At 41.3% G+C, this 21,841-nt stretch overlaps 3 protein-coding genes across 5 annotated transcripts; 1 reads left to right on the top strand and 2 right to left on the bottom strand.

Annotated features, from left to right (window-relative positions):
• Positions 1-8,684: 8,684 nt before the first annotated feature.
• Positions 8,685-11,861, bottom strand: LOC117560878. The gene is made up of 9 exons (XM_034237985.1): positions 11,654-11,861; positions 11,187-11,504; positions 10,816-11,094; positions 10,615-10,648; positions 10,422-10,519; positions 10,267-10,301; positions 9,794-9,850; positions 9,421-9,495; positions 8,685-9,281 (listed from the first exon to the last, which is right to left on the bottom strand). The coding sequence occupies exons 1-9, from the start codon at positions 11,733-11,735 to the stop codon at positions 9,237-9,239; spliced, it is 1,023 nt and encodes a 340-aa protein (XP_034093876.1). The 5' UTR covers positions 11,736-11,861; the 3' UTR covers positions 8,685-9,236.
• A 79-nt stretch (positions 11,862-11,940) lies between these two features.
• Positions 11,941-18,191, bottom strand: LOC117560876 (CMRF35-like molecule 8). Of its 3 annotated transcripts, none has more exons than XM_034237982.1 (9): positions 18,013-18,191; positions 15,063-15,380; positions 14,614-14,973; positions 14,357-14,480; positions 13,901-13,989; positions 13,785-13,819; positions 13,177-13,254; positions 13,014-13,082; positions 11,941-12,888 (listed from the first exon to the last, which is right to left on the bottom strand). In XM_034237982.1, exons 1-8 carry the CDS (start codon positions 18,053-18,055, stop codon positions 13,020-13,022), a joined length of 1,110 nt encoding a protein of 369 aa, XP_034093873.1. In that variant the 5' UTR covers positions 18,056-18,191; the 3' UTR covers positions 11,941-12,888; positions 13,014-13,019. The 3 variants fall into 3 exon arrangements, with proteins under 3 accessions (XP_034093873.1, XP_034093872.1, XP_034093874.1); XM_034237981.1 differs by lacking the exon at positions 18,013-18,191 and adding an exon at positions 15,813-16,003; XM_034237983.1 differs by lacking the exon at positions 18,013-18,191 and adding an exon at positions 15,813-16,003 and having other exon boundaries at positions 13,014-13,079.
• polh (polymerase (DNA directed), eta) lies at positions 17,056-21,457 on the top strand. The gene is made up of 10 exons (XM_034237971.1): positions 17,056-17,335; positions 17,805-17,939; positions 18,077-18,309; positions 18,434-18,612; positions 18,839-18,942; positions 19,069-19,188; positions 19,468-19,591; positions 19,842-19,907; positions 20,054-20,226; positions 20,325-21,457. Exons 1-10 carry the CDS (start codon positions 17,130-17,132, stop codon positions 21,223-21,225), a joined length of 2,241 nt encoding a protein of 746 aa, XP_034093862.1. The 5' UTR covers positions 17,056-17,129; the 3' UTR covers positions 21,226-21,457.
• Positions 21,458-21,841: the final 384 nt, after the last annotated feature.

The following is a 21,841-nucleotide window of genomic DNA, read 5'->3' as shown; positions in this document are numbered from 1 at the left end:
TATTCTTTTTTTAATCTGCACTTGTCATGGTTTAAGGGCCAAACAAATCACAACAAAACGACATGGCACCCTCTTTTTACACTATTAAAATGAAATTATTGTAATGGCATAATGTTTAGTGTTGGTGTTACCTGGCTTGATGTTTTCGTCACGATTCCAACATTACAAATATGTTACGTCCTCTTCAGCCTGTTTTGAAGAAGGAAGTGTCTTTCAAAACCTATACTCTCAAAGACTCTTCTGGAAATGTACTGCATTGTGTGAGATATTACCTGGCTTGAAGACTTTCTCTTGGGCCTAACATTGCAGTAGATGATTTCCTCCTCAGCCTGTGTTGGAGGAGAAAAGGACGTTCTCAAATCCTGCTCTATACAGTTTCAAAAAGCATAAAATAAAACATATCTCCAGTTTATTAAATTAGAATCTGCTACAACATGCAGTTGCAGTGCACTCAAAAGTAACTATAGGTTACTTACGTAACCCCAGTTCTCAGAGTAACATGAAGTGAGATGTCTCACTATGGGATGCGCCTCATCGCGGAGCAAACAGAAGCATCAATCTCATTACGCCAATCCTGATTGGCTGGTGATCTTGACGTCAGCGTCAGGGAATTCACCCCCTATAAGTAGCTTGCGCCACGACGCATGCGTCATTCAATATAAGCACCTCTTCTCGCTTCACCATAGCAAGGAGGGCCGTCTGGTGAGACATCTCACTTCTTGTTACTCTGAGAACTGGGGTTACGTAAGTAACCTATAGTTCTCATTCATAACACTGCGTTCGATGTCTCACTATGGGAAATTGTAGCTCCCGTATTGTCAGACGAGCTTATCTCGAAAATCACCAAACCAACCAGAACTAAACAGGTAGAGCTCTGACTCAACCAGGTGCCCAGCACTGCTTGAGTCACACTGGGAGCAGAACGTCCAGCCTGTTAAGAGGCGGACAAAAGTGAGCGGCGAGGACCAGCTCGCCGCTGCACCAATGTCTTGGATGGGAGACATCCTGGACAGAGCCCAGGATGCAGCCAGACCCTGAGTTGAAAGAGCTCGCGGACCCGAGGGTGCCTGTGAACTCTGACTCGTATGAGCCCCAAAGCAATTGCTTCCACAAACCAGTGGGAGAGCCGTTGCTTAGTAACAGGCTTGCCCTTATAAGGGTTAACCCAGGACACAAGGGGTTGGTCATTATGACGAAGCACCCTTGATCTGTCCCTGTACATTAGAGATGTTAAGATTCACCGATACGCATCGGTGCACCGGCATACACGTTCAAGATGCGAGTGCACCGGTTGAAAGAGTGCACATAGGCTACAGTTTGGGTTGAACCGGGTTGAACTCGCGATGCATCGATTGCGTAGCGTCTTTGCATCGGTAAAAAACCGATTCATTCATATAAAATCCCCTAATCTTGTCAACGCTCAGCAGAGACGATCTTTGATATTTGCTTCGCCACTACGGAGGCCGAGAGTCTCAGTTATCAACACACACGGAAGTCGAGGAGAAAGAGAAACACAGCGCACCGAAAAATACCTACAAATCAAACGTTTGGTAACACTTCGGATTGTTCAAGAAAGACGGTGTAATAGTCCTTTATGCTAGGCTATATAGTTGACCGCAGGTCATGGAGAGTAATAAGGTATCCGTAGACTTTTGTATGAGGTATCTTTATTACTTAACAGGTCTACAGCCATGATACATAGATCCGTCCTAGATGCGGGCTTGCATACACAGTATCACTCCGCAGCCGCACCCCATCAGTAACGTCCTGATGGTATATGTGCGCGGCACAGACGGTCAACTTGAAAAATCGCTCGCAAATTGTTAACGATGCCGAGCCGATTTAAAGTACACAAGTAGTACGAGGAACTTAGCGACGCACATAAAGAGTCGACATGGGGTCTGCGGCTGAAAAGAGAAACCTCAAAGTTAGACATATGAGGCGCTATAGAAATAGAAGCTATTATTATTATTATTATTATTATTATTAAATCACTCAGTGAGGTGTTCTGTCAGAGAGAGTGGTGTTTAGTTTACAGCAGCCTGTGACGGCCAATAATAATTTAAATGTATTCCTCACTGTAAGCAGTTATGAAATACCTGTTTGTGAAAGGTTATTTGTATTATTTATTGTTCATATAGAACCCACCGCTTTCTGCTCACTGGTGAGTTAGCCTATGAATGAGTGTTAAGCACATCAGGCTGGCAGCTGTATGGGCATTGCTCTATGGTAGCTGTTATTTGCACATTGTTAATCATGAGCAATGCATCCTTACATTGTTTAACTGTGAGGTGTTATACAATTGTACTCTGGAGAGCTTTTAAAGGTAAAAAAATAAACGGCATGATGGGATGTGCAGTACCAAATATGTAAAGCACTTTTTTGTTAATGTATGATTTGCTGCATATAAGGAATAAAACAAAAATCCTCTGTCGTACCAAATTGAAGTATCATTATTTTTGCATCGTGTTGAATCGCATCGTATCGCACCGAATCGCATAATGTTGAATCAAATCGTATCGAACTGTATCGCAACAGGGGTAAATCGTATCGTATCGCATCGCCTGGTGTTTCAAATGTATCGTTAATGTATCGTATCGTGGCAACGTATCGAGATGCGCATCGCATCGGCCTCAGTGATGGAGATGCACATCCCTACTGTACGTGCATAAAGCACGGGCTGGACACGGCAAATCCGGCCGCTGTTCCCCGGAGGAATACAGTGGCGGGGAGGATGCCTCAATGTCAAATGTGGTACCTGAACCAACCGCCTTAAGATAAAGGTAGGGTTGGGCTTCAACCACACTCTGTTTGCCCTGGGGCGAACTGAGTGCATGAAGACTGTACAGATAGTGCATGAGTGCCACTGGCTCGCTTGGCAGCTGCCAGGGTCAGCTTCATGTCACACTGTATTCAGATTGTACCACTCACGGGCCAGGCCCATAGAGCCAAGCGCTCTGGGTGTGGGTGAAAGATCGCCCCCCCCGCTTGGGACAGTATGTCCCTGCGTAGTGGGAGCTGCCATGGCTGCCCGCACAGCAGCTGATATATCTCCGCTAGCCAGTACATAGCTGGCCAGTGCGGAGCTATCAGGATAAGTGTGTGGCGTTGCTCTCTCACTCTGGCCAGAGTTGGGGGTATCAGAGCCAGGGGTGGGAACGCGTACAGAAGGCCCGGGGGCCAATCGTGCGCGAGTGCATCCACGCCTAACGGTGCATTTAGATCGCGCATCGAAAAGAACAGCTGACACTGAGCGTTGTCTTTCGATTCGAACAGATCCACCGCGGCTCTGCCGTAACGCACCCACAGCTGGCTCACAATCCTTGGATGTAGAGTCCAGTCTGCATAAAGTGGTATACCTCTGGACAGTAGATCTGCCCCGAGGTTCCTCACTCCCGGTACGTGCGTCGCTCTCAGAGAGAGGAGACGTCTACCGCTCCATAGGATCAGTTTGCGCGCCAGTGTGTGTAACTGGAGAGAACGCAAACCCCCTTGGCGGTTAATATACGATATTGTGGTCGTATTGTCTGTCCTCACGAGGACGTGATGTCCCCTGAGGAAAGGCAGAAAGCGTTTTAGGGTGAGAAACACCGCTAAAAGCTCCAGGTAATTTATGTGCGCCCGCTGGAGGTCTCTGCTCCAGAGACCCCTCACCGGGCAACCTTCATAAATACCTCCCAAACCTGTCAGACATGCGTCCGTGGTGACCACTTTCCGTGAAAGGACAGCACCCATAGGCACACCTCGTACTAGAAAAGTCGGGTGCAGCCAGTGGCGCAGTGCCATTACGCCTTTCACAGTAACCATAACTCTCCGCGCGCCATTGCGCGGGGTTTAGTTTTAGGGCGGCCACCCAGCGCTGAAACTCCCTCATGTGTAAGCGTCCCAGTCGTACGACCAGGATGGCTGACGCCATGAGCCCCAGCAATCGCAGGCATGATCTGAAGAGAACATGTTTGCGCAGCTGGAAAAGAGCGAGACAAGCTCTGAAAGCTTTCACTCTTTCCGCTGACAAGCGAGCTGAAAAGGGCACCGAGTTCAGGCGTAAACCCAGGAAGAGTATATTCTGCGCGGGGCACAACATGCTCTTCTCTGTGTTTATTATGAAACCCAGGTTGAGCAGGTGCTTTACGAGGACATTTGTCTGCGTAACAGCCTCCTGCTCCGACTGTGCGAGAAGCAGCCAGTCGTCCAGGTAGATCGCCAGGCGAATACCCTGTTGTCTTAACGGGGCTATCGCGGCTTCCGTACATCGTACAAACACCCTTGGACTGAGAGACAGACCGAAGGGGAGTACTCTGTATTCATAACAGATCCCCTGAAATGCGAATCTCAGATATTTCCTGTGTGGGTAATATACTGGGATGTGAAAATACGCATCTTTCAGGTCGACTGATGTAAACCAGTCGTCTTGTCGCACGAGCCGCAGCAGAGATGTGTGAGTGAGCATTCTGAACTTATATCGGCTCCAGCCGGCACTGCGCATGTGCGTGACGGTGGTGCCTTTACAGCCCCAGCCGGCACTGCGCATGCGCGTGACGGTGGTGCCTTTACAGCTCCAGCCGGCACAGCGCATGTGCGTGACGGTGGTGCCTTCACGACCCCAGCCAGCACTGCGCATGCGCGTGACGGTGGTGCCTTTACAGCCCCAGCCGGCACTGCGCATGCACGTGACGGTGGTGCCTTCACAGACCCGTCAATTGTCCGCCCTTTGAGAGAGGCCGTAGCTGCTCTCAGAAGGGGAACAGTTGACGGACTGTTTATTGTTTTTATTGTTTTTCTTTAAAAAAAATTGGAGCTGCGCCCTTGGCTCGAAGCCTGGATGCGTCAGCGGAAAATGTTTTATGACAGAAAAATCAATAAGTGTGTGACATGTGTTTACGCGGACTTGAGGATGGTGTTGAGGCATCTCTCGAGGCGGCGGGAACACATTTAGAGCTGGGGAACCGTAGACTTCCAGCTCTGTCACAGAGGGGAGAAGGAGGGGCTGTCACGCCGCTCGCTTCTTCTTCCTCGACTGCTGGCCGAAATTCTGGGTTGGCTGCGCCTGGGCTGCAGCCGGAACCGGAGATTTTCTAGGCCAGCTCGCCCTCGTCCCCTGCCTGGGCTGGGGACTCGGGGCGGACTGCGACCTCTGTGTTTTCGGTATTTTGAACCGAGCAGGGTTCGGAGCAGCTTGGACGAAGGGCTGCCGCTGCGAAGGCAGCGGCTGGGCCCTTCGAGGGAGGCAGAGGTGGAGGGCCTCGTCCTCCTTCTTTTTCGACTCGCATCTCCTCTGCATGGAGGCAAGAGCGGAGCCGAAAATCCCCTCGGGAACGATGGGCATGTCAAGCACATCCTCCTTTTCCCGGTCTGGGAGGTTGGTGAGGTTGAGCCATCTAGCTCTTTCCTGCACCACCATGATCCCCATTGTTTTGCCCGTGGCCTGGACGGCGCAGCGTTGGACACGGAGACAAATGTCTGTGACCGCGGCCAACTCATCCAGAACGGCCTGTCCAGGATTACTCAACATATCCTCACAGAGCTCCGCTTGGTATGCGGTTAGCAGTGAGGAAACGTTCAGAGCCCTGGCGGACAATGCTGCGGCTCTGTAGGACCGTTCAGTCATGGTCGACTGGAAACGGTCCACCTTCGCTGGCAGCGTGGGGTTCCTGCTTGGTGACGGGCCCATCCTCGGTAGGAGGTGGGCTGCCACCAGCAGTTCCATCGGCGGTATGCGGAGCAGGCCGAGCCTCTGCGGGCGAGACCATGGTGAGGTCTCGCCGGGAGCTCCCGCCTGGTGAGGCGTGGGGCTCCGTTCCCGCGTCTCTTGCCGCCACCGGGTCCCGGCCTGACAAGCGTCCTCGCTACCGTGGTGTCGGTAGTAAGGGGAAGCTAGCTAGCAACAGGTGCGTAGCTAGCTTGAGAAAAATCAAAACCTTACCTTACTTTCCGGGGAAAGAAACGGCGAGGTCGATTTTAATACTAACTGGTGTTAGTATTACCGTCTTCTTGCGAAGCAGAAGGAGTAGCCGGCGAGCGCCCGTCGACCGAAATGGTTATATTTGGGTTCAGTCTGTGGACCGTTAAGCTTGTCCGGCTACTATAGAGATGTGCTCTGAAGCGAGAAGAGGTGTTTGAATGACGCATGCGTCGTGGCGCAAGCTACTTATAGGGGTTGAATTCCCTGACGCTGACGTCAAGATCACCAGCCAATCAGGATTGGCGTAATGAGATTGATGCTTCTGTTTGCTCCGCGATGAGGCGCATCCCATAGTGAGACATCGAACGGAGTGTTATGAATGAGAACAGTATTTTCTTTTAAAAATGTTACGAACTGGTTTACTTTTACAATTATATTGAAATCACTGAAGCAAAAATGACCGTTAATGCACTTTTATCTCTACGCTGTAAATCTTTATAGCCTAATACATAATAATTCATGGTATTTATTTAGCGCTTTACATTACATTATTATATAAGACAATACCCACAGGAGCCATTTGAAATAAATACATAAGATAAAAATACCATGCATTCATTGAGAATGATATTTATATCTTACTGGTGTTGCATCTGATGATTCTGCTTTATTCCATTCTAAAAGTGAAACAGAATGATGACAAATGAACAGTGCACTTCAATCGATACTCAAAGGAAATATATTTTAAAAATAGAAAAGTATTTGTCAAGAATAGGATGTTCTTCAGACTTTGACTTACTGTGTTTTTTCAACATGAACCAGATAAGCAATGCCACAATCAGACTGATGATGAGGCTCTCTATGTCAAATGAAGCCCTACGGAATACATGTAAGCGCACACAACACCAATTATTTGAAATACAGTATTATACCCTGTTTTAGTTTCAACATATTGGTCTCAGATATAAATAATGTATTTAAAAAGGCAAAGAGTGCTTACAATGAGTTTAATTTGACCATAAAATGGCCATTGCTTTTTGAATACTGCATGTAAATGCAAAGACTGACCCGTACTGTTCATTCTTGACTGTGGTAATAGCTTTGTCTGGGTGGCTGTGATTGAGAGTGGTTGGAAGTCTTGTTGTTGGAAGTGTGGCTATAATTCATGACAGAACAATGATTCGTAAAGTAATATGCAGTATACGTATCCTTCTAAGGATAGGGTTAGGGTTCGACATTTGCAAATGGCTGTACTTGGCATACATTGTATACTTACTAGTGGGTCTGTCAGTAACTGTGACATGCACCGGCATCTGTAAATCTCCTTTAACGCACAAATACCAGCCACATTCAATATAGATTGATAGGTAGCCTAATTACTTTATATACAATAGATTTGTAGATTGACATGTGTTGCATCTACAGAAGTTACATCTGGTAGAGAACAAGGTATTATGATTGTATCTCACTACTTTTAATAAAACATTGTTGTTGCTGAATTACGACCCTTCTTAGGGATTTTCTACCATAATTGACTTTGAGAGCTCATGCACACGTTCAATATCCTGATTGTTCAGGAGGATAAAGATCGAAGGACTTAAGCGTTGAGATTAACAATAAAGAAAAGCAATCTCTTTTATCCATCTCATTGTAAAATATCAGGATTAAGGATTTAAAATGTGCTGAAAGATGCTTTAAGGTCTCTTACCTGTGACTGACAGGTGAAATGTGTCCCCAACATCTGCCCCTCCATCAATCTCCACAACACACCAGTAATAATCAATATCCTTATTTTTCAGATCATTTATGGTCGCAGTAAAGATTTTTAGGATTTTATCATCAGAGATTGAAAACTTTCTTGAGCTACGTTGTGAATCAGTCCGGACTTTAGTACAGCAAGACAACCAATGTCCTCCTTTACATCAATATTTAACTTGATTTCTATGTTGCAGGTCATAGAGACATGGGATAGTGATGGAATCTCTGGCTTTCACTGACACTTCACTGATTGAGTAATGGTGTGAATTCCTGCAACAAGAATACATACAGCCTTTTAACTGATATATACGCATTCACATTCAGTTTTGACATACTAAATTGTATTTGTATGAAATAAAACATTGTAACCCAACAAACGCCTGCCTTTTTGTGTCATCTACTGACATGTGAATTGGCTCAACCATTTTTAAAATGACCAGTTACTGACCGGTGAGTCCAGCGAGGATGAGAAGAAGTCTGAGGTGAACAGCCATGTCGGTGAGTATTCAGACAACACACAGAGGACCCAAGGCAGCGACAAGCATTTCTATTTTCCTTCTATTTTATATGCAACTTTGTTACAATCGTTCTTCTTTTTAAGTGAGTTCCTCACATAAGGTGTCTGTAAAGCATTATTATGCTCTACATGGTGTCCATTGATGAAGATATTCTTCAATTAGAAGATGAGTAAAACCCATTTCCTCTGACACAACATGTCTTGCAAACTAAAGCCTGGAAACGGTTTGTGAGAATTAAAATGGATGAATTGGAAACTGTCTTTTTTCAAAGCAGCCATTTTCGGCCCCAGCTAAAATGCAGTACCCAGCAACCTGTTTTTCAACCTGTTGTCTGTGTGATTATTATGATTATTATTACTTAGTTATTCTATCTCCCATTGTAAAGTGTCCGTGTATTTTGACTTGAAAAGTGCAGATTGTAACATTAGTAAAGGTTATTTTCATGTATCCAAAAGGCCATGCCTGTGTTACAGTGAGGTAGCATGAACAATACCAGGACTCTGAAACTGAAGCAGCTCAATTTAATTCAGCCATTATTCATTTTACCTTACAATACAAACTGACTTGTAAACTGAAAAGCAACTCTATAAAAGGGAAGCTTTGAACATTACAAGATATGAACTGATTTGACACTTTAGGTAGCAGTATTGTGCTATTTTAACATTTCCAGTGGTTTTATACCATCAGGATGTCTGATGGCAGCACATAAGCAGTGGTTGGTGTTTCAAGACAATATGATATTGAATATTATGACAATATAATAATGAATATTATTAATATAGTACAGTTAGAAACATTTACACATTGAAATTTGAAACAAGGACAGGAGATTACATGTTATGAAATATAATTACAAATGTTTGTAAATGCACTTTGAGTCAAGACGACTTACGTGTGCATTAGGCCTAACAAATAATACTGTTAACATGTTGACAACAGTTTCGTCAAACACAGGGAAATGCTTCTTAGTAATGTTATCTCCAAATAATACCAATAACCAGACTAGTTTACAAGATAAATAGACAAGCAGTGGTTGAATATGCTAAGCTGTGCTGGAGCTAAGCCAATGTGCTGTATGTGACGTTCTCATCATTCGCTTCAACCTGTTGAAAAAAAGAATGAAAGAAAAACAGAAAAGGATGTTTTTCTAAATTAGAAAAGTGCCATAAATCCAGTGAGACTAACAATTAAATAAATTAATAAAAACAGTGACAGTCAGTGTGAAATGTTCTTAATAGTTACCATTGGTACATGTTGCTGCTTCATGGGGATCACAGAACTATATACCACGTCCACCGCACTCTCCGCAGGTGAACTCTGTGTGAGGAAGGTGACACAGTTATAAAAGATAGGAGTGTGCAACTTACGTTTTTGATTAATCACAAATTATTTTATTTGTTTTTAGTTGGGAATGGTAAAGTAAGATAGATGTACCAAGTGTATCAATGAGCCTTTTAGTATTTTACTTGACGCACTGGTTGGATCATAGAGATGCTCAACATGATTATGAATATGAAATACCTGTATGCCCTGTAGAATATGCAGTACAGTTAAAGAAAGTGATAGTACATTATATGAAAATGTAACATCTTGATATTCTGCAGTGATGGATTACCTGGCTTGAAGTGTTTCTCTTGTGCGTAACAGTACTGTATGTTATTTCCTCTTCGGCCTGTGTTAAAGGAGAGGGGGAAAAAAGACTTCACATGAAATGTTCAGAAATGCAATTTCAACTTTGTGTAACCAAGTTTCAACCAAATTAACTAAAATCTCGGTACATTAAAGTAAAAATAAAAGTCATGATAAGAATGATTACCCTAATTAGGATACTGTTGAGTTAGATCTTTTAAAATGGTTATAATATTCTGTATTTAATCTCATAAACATATTAATTGTGTATCTGCAATTGTAAAAGGTCCGCCCACTGAATTTGTGCAAAGGTAAAGTATGTTCTCTGAAGACTTTACATTGCATTTTAACTACAATTGACTACTCCTAAATTTCGACTTACTACAAAAGTCGTACATTACAAAATTCCTTATTGCGTTCTTTGGAAAACATTTTGAAATAAAAAAAAGGTGTTCTTACCGCTGTCATGGCCGATGCCGCTTTTTTTGTCTGCTCTAAACATGACACAGGAAACACTTCTGTTACTCTCAATGCACACTAGTCTATATTACAAAAATAAAAGCACAAACATATTTGATATGACTTGGATTAATCAAAGATCAGAAAATACTTACTGTGTCTTTTCAACATAAACCAGATGAACACGGTCACCAGTACAATGAAGATCAACAAGCTCAAAGGGATGATGTAGGCATTCAGATCCACGGGCACACTGAAGCAGGAGTAAATCAACAAATGCAAACAATGAAAAGTAATTGGTTATTTTAATCCTAGAATGGCAAATTCTCAATATCAAAGCCTTCTCACCTTTGCGGTAGGACCAGATCTTTGGAATTATTATCTGAAAAAAAACAAAGGTGAGATTCACATGCTCACTACTGGATGATATGGTTAAAATGCTTGTTGCTGAAAGCTATATCCAACCAATAAAATAATAAGTAGAGTAAAATAGCAGTTCAACAAAACATAGAGACACTTACAACATTTCAATTTGACACTTGTACTTACTAGCAGTTATGTGCACTGGCATCTGTAAGTCTCCTTTAACACACAAATACCAGCCGCTGCTCTCTGTCTTCAGCTCACTCATCGTCACAGTAAAAACACCAGCGACACTTGCACTGATGGTGAATCCTGTTTCATGTATTGATCCAGACTTTGTCAAACAGGACCCGCCCAACCTGCACCACTTCATTTCTCCAGAGTTACTGTTGGGACAATTGATGGCTATCGGTCTCCCTGTGGATCCTGTAATCTCCTGATTAGTTTTGTCTAGACTGGGTGTTTCTTAAGGGAAACAAAAAATAGGGTAGCCTCATATCAATGAAACAAACAGCTTTTCCTCCAAATTGTTAATATTTCACAAAGGGTTCACTTACTTGTGGTGACTGATAGTTTAAAATACGTTCCTTCATCTCCTCCTCCATTAATCTCCACAGCACACCAGTAATCAGTGTCCTCTTTAGTCAGATGATTTATAGTCACAGTAAAGATTTTTCGTTGTTTGTCATCAGAGATGGAAAACTTCCCTGTATTGTGTTGGTTTGTTTTAATCGCGTCAGAGCAGAAGTTCCAAGTAGATCCTTTACACAAGTATTTCACATGGTTTATGTATTGTGACTCATAGAGACATGGAATGGTGATCGAACCTCCAACTCTCACTGACACTTGACTGACTGTAGTTATGCTGTGAATTCCTGCAACAAGAGCAAATACAGCATTTTACTGCACATATAGCCAACACAATGTACAATTTCATTAAATATTCACAGAGTTTTGGGTTAATTACTCAGTCCATAGTTATCTGATATAACCAGCTCACAAAATGAAATGACAGCTGACTGACCTGCGAGTGTGCTGAGAGAGAGAAGAACTCGGAGAAGGACATCCATGTTGGTGAGTGAAAGTGAAGTAAGACGAAACAACATGAAATTATGTGCTCAGTCCTTTTCTACTTCCTGATTTTCCTAAACGTGCAAATGCAAGAGATTAAACGTCCTTCCTCTTCCTCTTGTCTGGCCGTGACGATAACTTAGTTGGATGATGAAGCAAAAATTGCTACAGCTTAATTTTGCCTTGGATATTAGAGAACATCAAACCTGAGCAAAGGACAATAATAAAGGCTAGATGTAGTTATGATATCATTTTTACATGTTCAGTTTTTATTTGCACAGTAATGAAGCGTTACATTTCCCATACATTGTCAAAACATACATTTCTCACAAGGTTCCCAAACAAATATATATTTTTACATTATTTTAGCTCATTGGGAATAGTAAACCACATCCCCAAGCTAATCCTATAGTTTTCTTACTCGACTGAATACGAGATTATTATGTTGTACATACTGGATTATTGATTACAAGGATAATATAATCAGATGTTGTTAACATTTGAGCTGCAATGAAAGTAAATTGAAAGGAACATATATTGGTTAATTGTTCAAATCATTTTTAGCCACTGAAATACAGTGATTTCCTGCTTTTCTCTGTTGCATATCAAATCTAACTGAATATCTTTTGGTTATAGACCGACAACATGGACTTTGGGAAAGACTTTTGGGATGGACATTTTATACTATTTTAGTATTTTCTGACAAAATTAATCAGAAAGACAAATAATGTGTTGGTTGCAGCCCTATTAGCAATATGTAAAGTATCTTGTTTAAAGCCAAAATGTAAAGGAGGATTAGGGATGATAATTATAAAAAGATCCTTTTCTAGATCATGATTTTATTCAATGGCAAGATGGTAAATTCATATTTGGAGAATCTGCAACAAGAGTTAAACCTTTAACTCATTCACTTCCTGATTTTGGTCTATTTAATATGTCTGATCTGCTTTTTTGGTCGCAATAGAAATGTTTGCTCTTACCCAATGTGTCAAACCGAAAGTGACAAATGTTGAACATCACACTTTTACTTTTAGAGTCTAGACACACTGCCACAGTGCTGCTCTTGACTTGAAACATTTGCATGTGGGGAACACATTATTTGTATGTGTACAGGTTTGCACAAAACATCATCTGTAAATGAAAGTCTCTGAATTCCACACATCTCTAATACGGGATTGCTGGGTTGGTCTGATGAGAGAAAACAAACACAGAGAAGAGAATGCTGAAAACCATTGGACTGATCATGACAACAATAACAATCCATTTTAGTTATTTTTGACATATTGAGATGCCTGTTGAAAGTAATACCATACCATGTGTTACACACTAGGGTTCAATACAATGGTACTGTAAGTGACAGTCTCTTCGGGTATATTGTTCTGCTGGATGAGAAACAAATATATACGTAGGCAAATGAGTTTTAAGGAAGCGCTCTCTTTATTGCTTCTTTAAATAAAACAAGACCATCTGGTTTACCTTCAGCTGCGATGCTGCATCTGGATTATGAAAAATAGTAGCATAGTGCACATCAGGATCTCTCTCAACTTCTGCGCCCTATGGGGGATACATTTCAAATGTTAGGTTCCATCATTAGGTTACAGTTTCTGGCATATCCTGTGTTAGCGCACAACATGTTTTGGTTCATTTGAATATAAATGGCTTGGTCACTTTCCAAGTCAGCGGTATGCCATTATGGAGTCTAGGGCTGTGTCATGATGTGTACTGATAACTGTATGTGTCTCTGAGAGGACTGCCAGTAACCCCTTTCAAACCAAGCTTAAATGTCAGTATGCTCATTTATATAATTGTTATCTATTGTTTGTATTTTCTTTAAATGTAATCCCTTAAGGGGAAATGTGATTTTATTTTACATTTCTGATGAGCAATTATCTACAGTATAGGATATTTGGTTTAAAGTTCACATTGTATTTCACATAAGGTCTTCTTTGCCCTTCATAACACTGTGTGACTAAGCTGTTCAGAGCAGCTGCAGATTGAAAATAAAAATGAAGAAGAAATAAACTACTGAGTAAGATTATTAATGATTTATCACTATACAAATGGTTGGAAATAAAAAATCTTACCCCAGTAATGACAGGCACTTCCGTCTTGGTCTTATCTACAACACATTATTTTTGAGATTATATTAAAATACATATTGTATTCCTGTATTGGTAAGCAGAGTTAACAGCAAACTTACTACGCTTTTTCTTCATTCTCCATCCAAAAAAGGCAGTGGGAACAACCAACAGCAGTAAGACGAGGGGGAGAATATATACCAAAGTGGAGCTAGAAGAGAAATGCAGATCACATTTATATTTACCAAAAGAATAAAAGGGTTAACCTTTGTTTATCAAAATGTATAATGTCAGTCTATGCATTGACACTATTTGTTAATTTAAATGTATAAAACAGACTACAGAATGTGCTTTAATATATATATATATAAGAAAAACATTACTGCTAAAGACTCAAATCATAAAGAAGCAAATAATTAATAACATGCACAAATATGTGATTTAGTATTTTGAGTAGGTACACAGCATATCTGGTGTGTTGTATTAGAAAATATGGATGATGAAAAGAGGGTTATGTATAAATGTACACAATCTGATCAAGTCCAAGAAAGCTTTAAAAAGTAATCGTGAGTACTGACCTCTTGTTTTTATCTTGCAGGCTCTCTCCGCCTGTCCCGATTACGGTGGAGAAGGAGGGCTGTACTGTAGGTGGCTCTGCACTCGTGAACAGGGAGGCATTCTGGGTAGCGGTTTGAAGTGTTGCTGTAAAATGTTAAAGTAAATACACATTTTCAAGGTACATTCAATTAATGTATTCTATTCTGTAAAATTAACAAGCATTGTTTCCAGGTTTAGGTATCTAATTTATTAAAATAGAAAAAGTTTAGTGTCTTACTTGCTGTACTGGTGCTTATTGTAGTTGAAGTAGTTGGAGTAGTTGAAGTAGTTGAGGTTAACTCAGTAACAGTTATGTTCACTGGCATCTGTAAGTCTTCTTTATCACACCAATACCAGCCGCTGTTCTCTGTCTTCAGTCCACTCATAGTCACGGTGAACACATTTGAGACACTTGTGTTGATGGTGACTGTTGCTCCATCTATGGATCCAATCTGATCTGACATACACTTGGTGCTGCTGCTGCTGCCCAGCCTGCACCAGTTGGTTACTTTTGGATTTTCATCGTGGAACTTGACAGTCACGCTTCCTCCTTCAAATGCTGTGATTTCCTGTTCGTCCACGTGAAGACTTGGCATACCTTGAACAAATAACAACATTGTTTTTTCCCCCACAAAGTAGTTCACAAAAAGGATATTAACTGTGTTTAAAACATTAAATAGATTATACCTGTGGTGACTGACAGCTCAAAACGTTGTTTGACATCAAAGAGATTTTTCTTGATAGCACACCAGTAGCTTGTACCATCATCCTGTGGATTATGAATAGTGACTGTGAAGATACCTTGGGTTTGGTCATCAGAGATTGAAAACGGTTTTGAATTATCTGGCTGGTTTGTTTGAGCTACATATTCGCATGTGCTCCACCATTTTCCTTTACACAAGCATTTCACATTATCTTTGTATTTCAAGTTGTATAGGCATGGGATGGAGATGGAATCTCCAGCCTTCACTGACACTTTACTGACCGTAGCTATGCTTTGAATTCCTGCAAGAAGAACAAACACAGAATTGTAATGAATATCTAATATTTCTCTCCCTTAAAATAGCCAACGTATTGTGACAGACATTTCACTAAACTTTATATTCCTTACAAAACAACAGCAGACAGACACTCAATTTATAGTGCATTAAAATACATTTTGTTTATCACCAGCATCATCACATGATTACTTTACATTTAGCTGACATTTTTATACAATAAGTGCATCAGTTTTAGGTTAGTCAGTAACATAGCAACAAAACAGATCTGTTAAATGTCTTTGCCACAACATTAATCATTAATATTTCTGGCTTGTATTAATGTTTAATGTAGACTGAAATTGTACCACTCTATCAATACATAACAACAATATTGTTTTAATTATAAAACTGGCCATCATTTATATATAGTGTTCTTATAAACGCTTAGATCACTTACCCATAAGCCCAGCGAGTATCAGGTGAGCAACATACAGAAAAGTCATGTCTGCTTCAATGCCGTGAGAGACTGAGCACTTTCAATATTAGTGTAGGTAGCTCTAACACTGTCACTTCCTCATTTTCAACATGGTTGTTCTGGTCCTGCTTTAAATCTACTGGTCATACTTTTTATGGCTTTTAAACAATGTATTATTGGTTTTGCGAGACTATATTCAGCACTGTTTAGAAGTAGTTTTAACATGTAATTTGCATCCTTTGCAAAACATTAGTTAAAAATTCATCAAGATCTATCACTGTCCTGTTAAACTTATATTTGACAAGTTAAATATGATGCTGAAAAACGACTTAGCATGAAGTATATAGACTTATTTTTACTATTGTTTTTGTTTTTTAAATAAACATTTGGTAATAACTTGTTTGTAATTTTGAATTACTAGCGACCACATTTTAGAATACTTTTTATTAGAGCCATAGTACCTCTCAAATACATTATTATTGGAATGTAACTAAGTAAATGTACTGACTTTTTACTCACTAAACTTATTTGTCAAATAGGAACCAGTTTATTTTGATTGTTTATATTATTAATACAAACAGTACATCAACAAATACATTATGATGTACGATTATGGATGGAGATATCTGGCAGTATAAAAAAGTTATCAAGGTTATGTCATCCTTTACCGTCTGCAACATTTAAATAATAGACACATGAATGCATCAATAGTTCAAAAGCAATGATACAATGTATGTTATTCCAAAAACAATCACTTTAGATAATGAGTACTTTTAGATTTGGTACTTAAGTATGTTGTGATGCTAATACTTGTGTACTTTTACCTAAGCAACATTTGAATGCAGGACATTAACTTGTAACAGAGTATTCCTACTCTGCGGTATTATTACTTTTACTCTTAAATCTGAGTACTTATTCCACCACTGTATATATGCAGTGTATATGTATGTCTTATATACTCAAATCTTCAGCATGTTGAAAAATTCAAAGCTTGACAAACCATCGAAGGTACCTTAAGTAGCCAGCTTTGATTGGACGAACGCTGTTCGAGGGCGGGGTTAAGCAAACTACTACATTTTGAGTAAAATAAGGCATAAACTGTGTAAAAAAAAAGTATTTTGGGGGCGTTTCAGCCAAACGTTAACATTAAATGTTCACATGACACATATTTACCGATAACTTTTGGTCGTTTTTACAGTAAAAATAACAGGTTAAGCCCGAGGCCGATGTTGTGTTAGTCGACTTTTGATGACGTTAATATGAGCCTTTGCATTTCCGCGCGTAAATACAAAGCGACACATGAACATTGGCCGGTTTAATTCATGGAGTAAACCGAAGAGGGCCGTGAATCAACATATCTCTTCAGTGATGGAGTACGGAAAGGAGCGCGTGGTGGCGTTAGTAGACATGGACTGCTTTTACGTGCAGGTGGAACAGAGGCTGAATCCAGCTCTGAAGAACACTTCCTGTGTTGTGGCCCAGTACAAGACATGGAAAGGAGGAGGGTGAGTTTCTGACACATACATTGTTTTGATGATCCATGCAACTGAAACAGAAGCGATCAGACTGTCTCTCAAAGCAGGACTGTTGTGCATCTGATGTTTCAAAATCAGAAAGTGGTGAACAAATACTCTTGTTATGATCATAGCCACTCCAAAGCACCCTGCCTATGTTGAAAGGTATGACTGTAGGAGCATACATAATACAGTAAAACAAATACTTGCAGCTGCAGAGCAAGATCAATGACAGGACAAGGAATAACTCATAACTAGGCTTAGGTCATTCTTTAACATATAAGTATCCTTGATCTTTCATCAGGCTGTGCTGTGACTGCATGATAATGTGCCTTTTGCATGGACCATTTAAATGACTGTGTCTCATCCGCCTTCTTCTCCGATATATTGGACTTACTGAGAAATGAGTTGTCATGGTTTGTAAACATGCTGTTGTCAACTAATTACTATCCTCTGTTAGTATCATAGCTGTAAGCTACGAGGCCAGGGCCCAAGGTGTCACCAAGAACATGTGGGTGGACGATGCAAAGATACTGAGCCCAGATCTGCAGGTGGCTCGAGTGCGTGAGTCTCGTGGCAAGGCTGACCTCACACCGTAAGTTCACCTATTCACATTTCCTGGGATTCTACCATAAAACCGTTAAATAATTGATATGATGAATACTAACCGTTAATAACTTTACTCGTGTGACCAGTTGTCATTGAAATCATCTACTACTCACCCCTGTGTAGTTACAGGGAGGCGAGTGTGCAGGTGATTGAGGTGATGTCTCGCTTCGCTGTGATCGAAAGAGCCAGCATTGATGAGGCCTACATGGATCTGACGGATGTGGTCCAGCAGCGGCTGAAAAACATGACCAACAAACAAGTTGAGTCTGACCAACTGAGGGCGACCTACATCCAGGGATACCCACAAAGTGTACCTGAACATGAAGAATCTGTAGAGGATGCTGCCTTGGACAAAGGTAGGCTATAACCAAACTTTGACTTATCAGTTACATAACTTTTAACTGCTTTGAAAAGTGACATCAAACAAATCCTCACAAAACTATGGTAGAATGTAACCCCTTAAGTCATGTTTGTCCCCAGAGGAGCAGAGGTCCAGGGGTCTGCAGCAGTGGCTGGCGTCGTTACCCGTTCCTCTGTCAGGGCAACACATCCCTGCAGACCTGCAGCTCACTGTTGGGGCGATCATTGTCGAGGAAGTGAGGGCAGCCATAGAGAAAGACACAGGTTTCCGCTGTTCAGCAGGGATATCCCATAATAAGGTAGGAAACCCCAGGGTAAGAGGCCAGAAATGACTTCAGGTCAAAAGCATGAAACAATGACTTGCTGAAAAAAAAAGCCTTACTTAGCTTTTGCCCTTATTATATCAGACCATCAATAAAATGTTTGTGTTACCCCTCATGTTATGTTATTCTATAAATATAATATCATTTTAAGGGCAGTAAAATGTTTTTGCTATGGTTATTGTTAACCACCTACTTCTTTCAGGTACTGTCCAAACTGGCTTGTGGTCTGAACAAACCCAACCGACAAACGGTTCTGCCTTTGGACTCAGTGACAGAGCTTTTCAACTCTCTACCCATCGGCAAGATGTGAGTTCAAAGTACTACTCCTTCAAAAGAATACTCATTGACAATTCCCCTCGTATTTCAAAAGTAACAAGTCTAAAAACAAAACACCCACCGTGCTTTTGTATCGTCTATTTCACATGTGTGCAGCCGTAACCTGGGGGGTAAGCTGGGTGCATCCATTTCAGAAACTCTGGGAATAAAGAACATGGGAGAGCTGACCCGCTTCTCTCGGGCTCAACTGGGACAGCACTTTGGAGAAAAGACAGGGTAAGAGGCCAGAAATGACTTCAGGTCAAAAGTGTTTAACAATGACTGGCTAAGAAAAACCTTACTTAGTCTTTGCTGTTATTATATATCAGCATCTGAAAACACATTTGTACTATATATTTTTCTTAAATGTGTTGCTATACCTGTCACTGTTCATTGCACAATGCCTATAGATAACAAACTGGTACTGGGAAAATATTTCCTTACAGTGACAAATGTTTGCATTTCATCTATGCACATTACTAAGCACATTTACGATTGAACCTCTCTGCTTTGCAGCCATTGGCTCTTTGACATGTGTCGGGGGATTGAGTTTGAAGCAGTGAAACCCAGACATCTTCCTATGTCCATTGGTTGCAGTAAAAACTTCCAGGGGAAGTCATCGCTGGCTACAAAAGAGCAGGTACAGACCATCACTGTTTCCTTTTTGTTAATACAGGAAGTAAATGTAAATGAAGTATTACTCAAGTTGTCTTTATTTCAGTTGCATATGGACTGGAAGTGGTGAAACTTGTGTAGACCCATCTGATGATGACAAAACACGTATTCATGTTTTTTTTTAACAATTATGCAATCTTTATCATTTCGCTTTCATTTATAATTCAAACCTCTGCAAATTGTTTTAATTGTAATTATTCATAACGTCCGTGTAGGTACAGTATTGGCTTCATCAGCTGGCCCTTGAGCTGGAGGAAAGGCTTACCAAGGACAGAGAATTGGTGAGCTATTTGTGGTTGTGAAATGTTTTGCTTTCCCATTTTACAGCAGCACTACCTGTTTTCTAATCTGAGGTTTCCCCTGAGTATTGCATGCAGTAAATATAACGGTTTCACATCAGTTCCTGTCATTTCTGACCATTTTACAGAATGGTCGGGTCGCTAAACTATTGACGGTTGGTGTACGCCAGCTCGGGGAAAAGAGGGCAAGCAGTTTCTCTCGCTGCTGTGCTTTAGTGCGCTACGAAGCGACCAAAATATCTGGTGACAGCTTAGCCATTATCAAAAGTCTGAACACAGCTGGAAACCACCAGGCAGCATGGTAATTAAATATATGAATAACACTGTCAAACAATTGAAGTCATTGTTTGAAGGAATGCTGTGTGACTTATTCTGCTCTCCCTTGCATCATGTCCCCAGGACTCCACCCCTCACCCTGCTACACATCTCAGCTAGCAAATTTAGCAACGCTCCATCAGCAGGGGGCATTGCAGGCTTTCTTTCCACTGATGTGTCTTCGAGTCTTTTCCCCACCTCTCAGCTCTCAACCCAGACACCCTCGGAACTTAAAACGGACTCCTCAGACAAACAATCCTCCACCATCCATTCCCTTTTCAAAAAGGCAGCTGAGAAACAAAGACTGAAGGTTTCAAAAGATGAAGACGAGGAGATCGAGGATAAAGACTCCACCGGGATTCTCCCATCTTCCTCCTCTATCAAAACTGCAGATAGTCAGTTTGAGGCAGATAACAATGTTCCTGCTCCCTCTGTGGTTTCTCACCTTAAAAATGATTCAGCCAGCTCCAATTCTGGAATGTCCTCTTTCTTCCACAAGAAGAGACTTGAGAGGGACTCAGCCTTAACTTTTAACACGCCTGAAACAGGACACAAGCCTGGACCTCACAATAAAAATGCCTCAGAAGACACTGTTGCTGCTGTGTCAGACCTTGAGGCAAAACATAGCTCCTCTCAGCAGTCACCATGTGAAGAGTTACGGGATGAAACAGACTTTGATCCAGAAGCCAACCCTCCTCCTTTCAACGTGGCAAAAGAGGACTTGATGAACTGTGAGCGCTGTGGCCAGGAAGTGTCCGTCTGGGAAATGCCTGAACACAACGACTATCACTTCGCCCTGGACCTCCAGAAGTCCCTCTCTTCATCAGCACCCAGCTCTTCCTCCAATGCCTCCTTGACTCCTCACAGAGCCCAGTCCACACGTGGCAAGACAAAAACCAGAGGCCTGTCAGGACCACAACCCAAAAGGCATCGCTCTCAAGGTGGAAGTGCGGGTACTCTGGATTCTTTTTTCAAGAAGACCTAAGGATGTGCTGTAGAGCAGCATTTTTTAAGTAAATAAAAACAAACTTAAATGTACAGAGAAAGTCCAAAGAACTGAATGCCATTTTGTAAAAGGATACAGTACCTGTTTAAAGATGTGCCTTATATTGTCGAGTATAAATGACAGCACTTTGTGTCACATGTGCTTTTTTATTCTAAATAAAGAAAGGCAATACTTTTTTTAAACATGCTTATTAAAGTTTTCTGTAGTTGTACACCTTGTGTTGTAGTATTCTGGTGTGCCAGCAGAGGCCACTAATCAGTTGCATATAGAGCAGGAATCCTCAAAGGACGTCAATACTGAGTTTTCTTGTGAAGCTCAAGGATACAGGAAATGTTTGTTTGAGATATTTGAATTACACGACTGCCAGTAGCATGGGTCCAATTGCACCATTATGATGTGTCATCCTGTTTTGTTTACCCTTTCCTCCCACAAGGAATCCTGTTCAGTGTGTTAAAAGACAGCTGAATGAGGAATTGACTCTTGCCTTGTCTTGCATCAGCTGTGTAACGCATTAGGAGGAGCAGTGCGTGTTAAATGGAATAACCTTTCAAACTCAGTTGTATGTCGTGAGTCATGACTTTGTCACAGGCCAGTA

The sequence above is a fragment of the Gymnodraco acuticeps genome, unplaced genomic scaffold (genome assembly GCF_902827175.1).
Source record: "Gymnodraco acuticeps unplaced genomic scaffold, fGymAcu1.1, whole genome shotgun sequence".
Lineage (NCBI taxonomy): Eukaryota > Metazoa > Chordata > Actinopteri > Perciformes > Bathydraconidae > Gymnodraco > Gymnodraco acuticeps.
This window is presented reverse-complemented; position numbering and strand designations above follow the sequence as displayed.

Excerpts from the sequence above, each read along its gene's own strand:
- LOC117560876 (XM_034237981.1), bottom strand. The coding sequence starts at position 15,858 with ATGACTTTTCTGTATGTTGCTCACCTGATACTCGCTGGGCTTATGG. Across the intron at positions 14,974-15,062 it reads TGAGCTGTCAGTCACCACAG|GTATGCCAAGTCTTCACGTG; the intron begins GTATAATCTATT and ends TATTTGTTCAAG. Across the intron at positions 14,481-14,613 it reads AATAAGCACCAGTACAGCAA|CAACACTTCAAACCGCTACC; the intron begins GTAAGACACTAA and ends AACATTTTACAG.
- polh (XM_034237971.1), top strand. The coding sequence starts at position 17,130 with ATGAACATTGGCCGGTTTAATTCATGGAGTAAACCGAAGAGGGCCGTG. Across the intron at positions 18,943-19,068 it reads TCTCTACCCATCGGCAAGAT|CCGTAACCTGGGGGGTAAGC; the intron begins GTGAGTTCAAAG and ends ACATGTGTGCAG. Across the intron at positions 19,189-19,467 it reads CACTTTGGAGAAAAGACAGG|CCATTGGCTCTTTGACATGT; the intron begins GTAAGAGGCCAG and ends TCTGCTTTGCAG.
- LOC117560878 (XM_034237985.1), bottom strand. The coding sequence starts at position 11,735 with ATGTTGTTTCGTCTTACTTCACTTTCACTCACCAACATGGATGTCCTT. Across the intron at positions 11,095-11,186 it reads TAAACTATCAGTCACCACAA|AAACACCCAGTCTAGACAAA; the intron begins GTAAGTGAACCC and ends GTTTCCCTTAAG. Across the intron at positions 10,649-10,815 it reads GCCAGTGCACATAACTGCTA|ATAATAATTCCAAAGATCTG; the intron begins GTAAGTACAAGT and ends GTTTTTTTTCAG.